The sequence below is a fragment of the Montipora foliosa genome, chromosome 1 (assembly GCF_036669935.1).
Source record: "Montipora foliosa isolate CH-2021 chromosome 1, ASM3666993v2, whole genome shotgun sequence".
Lineage (NCBI taxonomy): Eukaryota > Metazoa > Cnidaria > Anthozoa > Scleractinia > Acroporidae > Montipora > Montipora foliosa.
Window position 1 is genome coordinate 15,597,685 of NC_090869.1, and position 10,000 is coordinate 15,607,684.

General features: G+C 36.9%; 2 protein-coding genes across 3 annotated transcripts in view; one reads left to right on the forward strand and one right to left on the reverse strand.

Moving 5' to 3' along the window:
• The window catches only part of LOC137991042 (transmembrane prolyl 4-hydroxylase-like), a 12,690-nt gene extending 6,921 nt beyond the window's left edge, over positions 1-5,769 (forward strand). For both annotated transcript variants that reach the window (XM_068836176.1, XM_068836171.1), the window contains 5 exons: positions 1,191-1,356; positions 1,490-1,547; positions 2,200-2,318; positions 3,495-3,585; positions 4,731-5,769. In XM_068836176.1, coding sequence (XP_068692277.1) covers positions 1,191-1,356; positions 1,490-1,547; positions 2,200-2,318; positions 3,495-3,585; positions 4,731-4,967 — 671 coding nt within the window. In that variant the 3' untranslated portion in view covers positions 4,968-5,769. The remainder of the gene's footprint in view (positions 1-1,190; positions 1,357-1,489; positions 1,548-2,199; positions 2,319-3,494; positions 3,586-4,730) is intronic.
• Positions 5,770-6,566: 797 nt separating this feature from the next.
• LOC137991057 (ADP-ribosylation factor-like protein 2-binding protein) overlaps positions 6,567-10,000 on the reverse strand; it is a 14,582-nt gene continuing 11,148 nt past the window's right edge. The window contains exon 7 of the mRNA XM_068836186.1: positions 6,567-9,839. Within this exon, the coding sequence (XP_068692287.1) occupies positions 9,708-9,839 (132 nt within the window). The 3' untranslated portion in view covers positions 6,567-9,707. The remainder of the gene's footprint in view (positions 9,840-10,000) is intronic.

Genomic DNA, 10,000 nt, shown 5'->3' on the forward strand with positions numbered 1-10,000 from the left:
ATTCTTTTACATTAAATTTTGAGCTATTTAGCTGACACCAACCTGACATTAAGCAGGGAGTTCTCTTCAGTTTTGTACATGGTAATGAGGCTAGTTTAAGTCCAAATAACATAACTTATTATTATGTCCAAATATGGTCACAGCACGCTCAATATTCATTGTATTCAATGTATATCCTGTGATACACGTTATTTTGTGTGTCGCGGAGAAAAACGGTTGCGCTTTGTCATCAATGTGTTGAATAATAAAACAATTATCCTGCACAATCTTTTGGAATATCGCCTGATAATAGCCCACTCGACCTACGGCCTCGTCGCCTAAGTATCAGGCGATATTCTGTGCGATTTCACAGGATAATTGTCAACTTACATGGAATAAAATGAGAAAGAGTGTTAAGCTGGTTTGCATATTAAGTGTTATTTAACTCTCTGACTTTATTTTTAAACCCCATGCCACCTAAGAGCTACACAACTCATTTAAACGTCAATGTGAATTCATTCAAATCGAGCATTGGGTTTTCTAGGGAAGGGGAAAATCAGACTGCCTAGAGAAAACCTTTCAGAGCAGAGTAGAGAACATGTGACACCGAGTCTGGGAATCGAACCCATGGCCACATTGGTGGGAGGCGAGTGCTCTCACCACTGTGCCACCCCTGCTCCTCTGATTCTGCCGCAATAGAGCCGTTTTCAATTGAGTGTCGAAAGTAATTGGCGAATTGCTTTGGTTTTGCATTACTTCACTCGGTGATTGGTTCAAAGTTCTTGCGCCACTTTTTCAACCAATCAGAAGTGAAACCAAAACCAATTGTGGCTCGCACATGCACATTTTTCGCTTTGTGCCGACTACATGTAATTACTTCCGATTGAGTTTTGATTGGTTTACTGAATTGTCTTTGTCCTTTTTAGCTGGCCAAAGTAATTACTTTGGTTTTGGTTTTGGTTTTGGTTTTGGTTTTACGACACTCAATTGAAACTCGCTCTATGCTTTTCCCCAATCTGGAATGGTTTTCTTTTCACATTGATTTCTAAGAGGTTGGTTTCAAGGTTAGTAAGATATTTATTATTTTATTATCTCCGAGGTAATCATTTGTTTACCAGGGTTAATGTCTATTCTTTCCTTTAAGGTAATCACATGCTTGGTTGTGACATGTTACAGTGTATTGCAATTGTATGCTATGTACTATTTTTAAGGTGACATCAGTCTGAATGAATGCATGGATGGTGATCATTTACTAGTTGACCAGTACATGAAGAAAGTAGAGAATAATCATTCAAAGCACAGAACAAGAGTGAGCCAGCAAACATGGCTACAACTCAGAGGAAGCGAAGATCCAGTGCTCAGACATTTGCAAGAAAGGCAAGAGTAAAACATCTGTTTTTAGACTATTTCTTGTTCCTGACAGTATTTGGGTTTTGTATTGTTATGCCTGACTCTGCCAGGTGTTCAAACATGATTAAGTTAATTTTGAATAATTTTTTTTTTTTTTTAGAGTTGCTGAGTTAACAGAGCTACCAAGAGAGATTCTTGAGCACAGTGAAGATTTGCAGGTAAAACACAACTGTGACATCAAACTTTACCCCTCTTTCTTTACTACTTCTGAGAAACTGTTTCAAATGCCGCAGTCATACTCTACAGGAAAGTGGTGGGCCAAGTGGTCATGCAGAGTTGTGGATGTTGTTTACAGATTCTTTAATTGGGTGCAATCATATCTGGCAAGGACCATTGACTCTATTTTTCTTTGTAAATTTAGGTCCTACCATGAAAGGAAGTGTGTGTTTGGGTGTGTCAGTGGGGGGAGGGAGATTATATTCATATAGGAAGATGAATTTGTACTACTCATGAATTAAGTTCTTCTGTCATTTTTTTGCTTAAATGTAACTTGCCAAATGTTGACTGATTTTATCCCTATGCATGCACTTCTTAAAAGATAACCTCATTGAAAAAAGGATCTTGGTCCTCTTGTTCCTATTCATCAACTTTTGAACATAATTTGCATTTCTTTTATGTTGTTTACATTTTTACTTCTGATATCATTATTGTGTAGGCCGCATCCGACCAACCTCGTTCCAAGGGTGTCCATTGTCCTTGAGACAGAGAGACCCTGGGAATGAGGTTGACATTTGACATGCCATTAAATTGCCTGAAATTGTGTGGCATAGCCTCTTTTAAAAGAAGGTGACTTTGCCTGTTATTTTTCAGGTTGTTCAGTATGGAGTCAAGGGTCATTACCATGCACACTATGACTCGTCAGTAGATGATAATACAACCATGATGTGCTGTAGAAAGGCAAAAAATTTGACAAAATGTAGTCTGTGCAGGTAAGAAAGTATACTGTTAGTGAACGTGATCTCATCAATGTGTTTAGCAAGACATATCTCCAACAAATTACTGAGGCATTGGCCCATAGCACATGACCACCAGTGCATCCACGTAAGGAGGGGGGGGGGGGGGTTATATGAGAAGACTCCCATGTAAAAAGGGGAGGGATGCTTGTTGGGAATTTTAAATTAAACCCTAAAGGAGACCAATCTGGGCATGACCCAGGCTTTTTTGATCCCTAAAAGAGACCATATTAAAACACAGAGAAATTAAAAAATACAGTGACTTTTAATGATGGCAAAGACCTGTATCATCTAATACTTTCACCTAAGTGAAGAAATGTAAAAGTGTAAAAAAACACTTTTATATTTCCTTGTGCTCAACCCTAAAGGAGACCTTCACGACTACATATGATTGTGTTCCCCCCCCCCCCCCCGGCTACATATGATTGTGTTCCACCCCCCTCGGGAAGCACTGTCAAGCCAAGGTTTTTTCCATTGCACCCCACTCGTCAATGGGGAACCCCTGGGAGTCAATGGGTTAATCACTCACTTTCCATTAACCCTTTGACCTCCAAACCAGCCTAATTAAACCGGCCAGACGTAGTACTTTACTTTGTCTAACGCCAGAGTATCTTACTCGTCAATGGGGAACCCCTGGGAGTCAATGTGTTAAGGCCAACTATTGGTCCAGTGTCAGCCAATCTGTGAATGGAACTGGACTCATTACAACTGACGCACTCTGCTTGTTAATTTGTGTTTACTTAAATGTTGAAACTGCAATTAACTACACTAGTCCACACTAAAAGTCTATGGGACACTAGAGCCTCTTTTACCCTTCATAACATCACTGATTTACTGCACCTTCTGAGTTCTAAAACGACATTCCACTACCTCTATTCAGTGTTCACTTTCAGTCTGTTGCACCCTAAATTGAAACTGACAAATCCATCCAACAACCTATGATTATATTACCGCAACAATATTACTTTAAATTTTTATTAGGGTTGTTGAGATATTATTATAATAATTAATTCTTATTCTAGTGCAGTGCATGCCAATTTCCCATTCACCACAAGAGTTGTGGTACACATACTCTTTTACTGTTTTACAGTCCCATTGTATGGCAATGTGGAACAAAGGCATTTTTTTTAACATTCTTATTTGATTTCACAGATTCCTGACTATACTGTATTATCTCAATGATGTACCTCAAGGTGGAGAAACTGCATTCCCAGTTGCTGATGAATCCAATTTCAATAAGACAGTAAGGATAGGGAGGAGGGGGCAGTCAGGGACACTAAACAACGAAATACTGAAACAGCGAAACAACGAAAAGGCAAAATGAAGCACCAAAACACCATGTATGACCCCACCATACATTTTAATACTAAGCGACAAAGGTTGGATATGAGATTAAACATCATTTTAGGCCTAATTAGGCATAGAAAATTATTGCTCCTAATCTCAATCTTAATCTCAATGAATTAAAAGCAATAACGTTTTAGGCCTAATTAGGCCTACAACTGTTACGATATTTAATCTCAAATCCAACCTTTGTCGGTCAGTATTCAATGTATTGTGGGGTCATACATGCTGTTTTAGTGTGTCGTTTTGGTGTTTCACGGTTTGGTAATGCTCGGCAGTCGGGGAATCCAAAAGCCTTTTAATTGTTAAAACTAGGTAGATGGAGGGTACTTTAGTGACACATACATAATTTTAAAAGAGCAATAATATTATTATTAATTATAATTTCTTCCTTTTTTTTTCTCTCTTCACTATTTGCCATCTGACTGGCAAAGCAAACACAGAGAAATAGACTGAGATCTGATAACCAAAATAACATTCTACCTTGCCTTTTTGAACAGTGTAATATGTGACTGAATATGAATGTCATCTTATTTTGTGGAAATATGTTCTATTGTTGCCTTCTTCACCTTGTGTTTGCGTAAATATGTCATTTTAGGACTCCAAGATTTTTTTTTGTAAGTTTAATGTTTTTTGTAAATTATTAGTGTATGGTTGTAAATCCATTATGTATTATTCTTTTTTTTCTTCTCTAAATTTTTGAAAAATGTGAGCAATGTATGTTGCAAGTAATGTAAGATTGTAAATTTGTTATAAATGTTTTTGTAAGTTATAGTAATTAATTTTTGTAAATGATGTAAGTATGGTAATGTACAGAAAGTAATAAAGCTATAAAATAAAAATAAACAGTATAACAAAGCATTTATTTTTAAAGTGCTCAGCTATGATAAATTATAACAATCTTGTTGCTTTTATATTTAAAATTTCAATTGGTTTTCTGAACACCTTAGTAGTAAAACTAAGTACTAAACAGATGTGAAAAACTTGAATTATTTCCTTGTGAGCAACAGCCCTAAATAACAATATTAATTTTTTCGTTTACAGATGTTTGACGAATCAGACCTTTCCAATTTAAGCTCTCACTGTCATGATGCAAACTTGGTGATTCGACCCAGGAGAGGCAAAGCAATCATGTGGTACAACCATATGATCAGTAACGAGACTGGCTTGTTGGGAAAGCAGGACGAATATTCTTTACATGGAGGATGTGATGTTTTGGAGGGTCAGAAATGGATTGCAAACAACTGGATTTATGCACCATTTGACTGGGCAAACTTATAAAGTACTATTAAAACAAAAATTGCAATTTGGTAAAAATCTGCACCCCCTGCACTCTCCCTCTAGATCTGTCCCTGTTTCAGAAGTTAGAAATACTGTAAATATTGTCATAATATTTATAATAGTTGATTATGACAAAGGCTAAAAGTTATTAAAAACTTTTAAGGAACGAAAACGGTTTTGTCTATACGGTCATCACCAGTGGTACATGGTGGAAATTTACATACAACTTGGTTTTGTGTTTGATTTAGGTTATTCCCAAGGGAAACAGTTTTGCAATAAAAGAAAGTACAGTCTTGTTTGTTTAGAATTGGTTTCTCGCAAGCAATTAGCAGGCCCTCCGTTATTTTCCTCCGAAAAGTGGTTTTCTCAGTGCACGCAATGTTCCATGTGTATGCGTGGGTTGGATGTTTTGCGAGGTGACGGTGAAGTTTCTTTTTGTTTCCCAATGTAGATTTCACTACATGTGCACTCGGCACGATAAATGACATTTGATTTGTGCTGGAAACCTACATGTAAACCTAACCCTGCTAATTGCTTGCGAGAAACCAACGTCAAACAAACAAGTATATTCTTTTATTGCGAAAAGGTTCCCCTTAAACTGAGTTGTTTGTAAATTTTTACCATGTACCACTGATGATGACCGTACGGTCGAAAACGTTTTGGTTCCTTAAAATTTTTTAGTAACTTTTAGCCTTTTTTATAATTACTGTAAATACTGGTTTTCAACAACTTTAAATTAATAAATGAGTGTAAATTATATGAATTATGTCTGTGTATTGCAAAATAAAAGCACTGTAGAGACTGTGACTTGCATTTGCCTTACATTTAATAGTTGTATGCATGAGAACGTCAGTTTAATTACCCTTTTCATGCCCAAGAGTTATCAATGGGCACCCCATACCCTCAGACACGAAAGAGTTTCAACTCAGTGTCTTTATAAATTGTGAAGGGCTGAATGACCTGAAACTTGGTTCAGAAACTGTGCTTAAAAAGTTTAAAGTAACTTACGTCCGAAGAATGCACCCTCTTCTTCAGTAATTTTTAATTAAAAAAATCACCATAAGGTTGCGAATCACTCTGATGAAGGGCAAAATGTTGAAACGTCAACTTACTAATCTCCCTAACACCTTTATTCCAATTCCAGTGATCAATGCATGTCAACCAACTCATTTTATGCAACTTCTTGCAAGGCCAGTTTTCAAACAAGATTTGTTTTCCAATACTGTACATTCATTGTGATCATGCAGTTAGTAACTCTCTCATGTCTTGTAGATTTGATGAGGTACCAAAATTAGTGAAGAGGATTTTATTAATGAAGAGAGCAACTAAAAGGTTAAGATCGTTGCTTCAATTCTGGGATTTCAACCCATCGTTACTGGATGTGGCTATGTTTATCGTATGCAGATTGAAGGTATTATTTTCTGAGGTCAATTAGGCCAAGTGATAGAGGGAGTACTTTTGCATGTTACAAGTCAAAGAGTGTATGGTGGTAAAGGGATAAGGTGTAATGTGATGTTGTTCCTCTCACTGGCACAATAGAGGCACTGTTTCGTGGGCTTGCTAAAATTATGTGGGAGAGCTGAGCTAGAAAAAGCTGAATAATGATTTAAATGTTTATTTTCAGAATGGAAAATGCAACTTTGCAATACAATGTTATTACAACAACAGATACTTCCCATTGTTACTAAAATGCATGTACAACAATAATTTCATAATTAAATATTTCACTGTGAAAGTTGTATGCACACCATTTTGAGCATACAATCACTGTCATGAGATACTCAAACTTAAACTGTAAACACCGGTAGATACGTTTCATCCAAAACTAGGGGTGCAGTTTATCTAGTTCACGAACATCTCAGAGGAACCTGCTCACAATGAGCTGTCAACATTACAGACTTAAATAACTTTCACTGGAAAAAATATTGGGGACAAAGTTCCCCAGGAAACACAGTCTTGTTTCCAAACAAGTTGACAGGGTTAAAATGCATATGTGATTCTTATTTAGACTGCCTACCTTTGTTATGAATTTTTGTCAGAATGTTTTTCCCAAGTCTGGACCTCTTTTGGGTGTGGCTTATCTACTGGTGTTTATGGTATGTCATTTAATGTTGGAAGCGATTACATGTTGCTATTTCATCCTCCTACTTTTTTAAGTGCCTTTTTGAAATCATAAACCTGAAATTAAGACTATGAGATGGAAAAAACTCTAGAAACCAGGAAAAAATTCCCCAGTCATTAATTACAAGACTTCCAAAAGTCATAAGTTGCGTCGGGGTGTAAGGCACAAATTTGGCTGTTATTTGACTCATCACAAAGACCAGTGTGGCTTTATTTACATATGAACTCCAAGTATCAAATGGCTGGGGGGGTGGGGGTGGGGAGCAGTAGAAGAAGACCATTGTTTGCTGAAGGAAATTTGTTAATTAATTAACTTTTTCCCTTCTAGAAAATACACTTTTAGGTTTTTTTCTTTTTTCTATGATTTTACTCGTCAAAGCGGAACCCCTGCACTTACATGTATGTCAAGGTGCACCTACACTAATTAGATGCATGCCTAATTTTGACATCCAACATGAAGTATCCCGTTCAGTCTAAAGCCGTGTTCACACTCGACGTTAATTATGATCAACGGAAGTATAATTCAGGCTATCATAATCCATTCAATTTTATTCAATTATGGTTCTGTTCACATCTGCAAAAATTCAAATACAATAGGGCAACATCGCAGTGTGAGACAAAATGGCGCCGTATCGTGTGGCTGCCACGATCATCATCACCATGCTTGAGGCGAGGAGACAACCAAGGATAGCCTCTGAGAATAGCAGAAGACAAATCCAAACCTTCGCTCCATATAGCGATTATGAGTTCCGTCTGTTCGTTCCACCACATGCTCGCCATTCAGTTAAATTACGTGCTGTAATTACTTCAAACTACCCCCTTGAGGTTGTTTGAAATAATTATAATCCAATTATAATCAGGGACTGTAATTAGTTGATGTGAACTCATTTCATACTTAATTTGATTACAATTCGATCATAATCTAGGCCTAATGTGAACACGGCTTAAGCCTTAACTTTTGCTACCTGTTTCCAACAATAAGGTAAGGGTAAATGTTAGCTTTATACTATTAGTTAGAGTAGGGAGAATGCAACTGTTCATCCTCACTTGAGGAGCAGCATTTTGGGGGCACTTCATGACGTTAATCATCTGTATTTCGAAACATGAGTGATGTTGAACTTGGAGAGAAGAGCAAAGTGACACTGCGCGATGTTTATTAAAATCTGCGTTTATCTAGTTAGGGGACATTATCTGAACCTCTTAGAGGCAAAAGGGTTAAGTTGTTTCTTTTCTGTCATCACCCAGTAAATACCACCCTCAACCAATGACCCAATATATTACGGTATTAAACATTCAAAGCACAACTACCTCAAGACTTTTAGGGTCACATGTCATAACAATCAGGTTTTTTTCACAAACCTATCTGCAGCGGTTTCAATAAGTATTGACAGCCGAAGAATAGCGTCCGCTACTTCACTCAGAGAACTTGACTACTTTTTTTCCATAACCGATTGACACCTAAGATGCCCCCAGTTAATGAGTAAAATCGTCTGGCATTAGGCAGAGTAAAATCTGTTAGCCTCATTCCCAGGGGTCTTGAAATGGGTTTTAAAATCAAAAAAAAAAAAAAAATTAAGACAGGTTCTTTCAAACATAAGATTTACACTAATAATTTGGACAAGGGCAGAATGAAGTCATCTAAAGGTGATCATCAATTTTGCTTTTGAAATGTCACGTTTCGGAGTGCCCCAAGACACCCGTAGTGAAAGGAGCTGTTAGGCCCCTTGTTGATACAGTTGTTTCCTCTACTCAAAACAACCACCAATGTAGAATTTTCTGAAACTGCTGTATCTGGTTCAGTTATTTTAAAGGTGTTTTAGCTCTAATCCAAGTTACATGTAAGTGTGATAAAAAACACTTGCTCCTAACATAATAAATTAATTTTGCAGTTTGCATGTTGTCCTATCCTCTTGACCAGTTTTTACAAGCGTATGGCTTGTTTGATACTTTGAATAATGAGCTTCAGTATATACCACACAAGTATATAGTGCTTCTCTGCATTCTCATTGGCTAGCTCGGAGGTGAATAGCAAATACTATAATTAAAATCAGCTGATGATTCAACGTGTGTGGTACAATAATATACTACATGATTGTAAAACAATAAATTATTCACCTTAAGGATGGTGCCTATACTAATTTGAAGATATTTTTTGCCCCTGTTTATGATCATGCAGGAAATGTAGATCTTAACAAGTGTTATCGAGATCCAAAAAGAAAATTGAGGGTAACCACGCATTTTCCAAAGATAATTCACGAATAATATTTGTTAACAGCTTTAAAATACAAAGCAAATGTATGGAGTTCTTTCTCAAATTGAAGCTTTATTATCTCTCAAAAATGCATGGTTTCCCCTAATTTTCTTTTTGGATGCCAAGAGCACTTACTAAGATCTACTTCCCTCCGATAGTTTTAAACCGTGCAATAATATCCCTGTATTAGTAAGCATCACCGATAGGAAACCTGAGTATCTCGAGATGCGCAGAACATATGTGCAATAACAATAGTAGGCACCATCCTTAACCCATTTACTTATCAGGTGCCTCTAACAAAACTTTTTACATAGAGGAGACATGATATTTCCTAATTTTATTAAAATTAAAATAATTTTAAGTAAACATTATCTGCTAGTAGATGGTCCTTCCCTTGGTGAGTCTGGATCGATTTGCATTCCTTGTGTGTCATCCACACGAGATGAACTGGACGTGACAGTTAACAGATTACTTAAGTCCATACCAGTACCCTCCTTCTCCTGAAATCAACAAACACCGCAATGTTCATGCTGTGTTAACTTGTTCACACCTAAAACACTCCAGGATGACCCCATTGAAGAGTAAAATAGTCTGGTTTTAGACAGAGTAAAATCTATTACCGGTAAGTGTCAATCTCAAGGGGTCAATGGGTTATAATGAA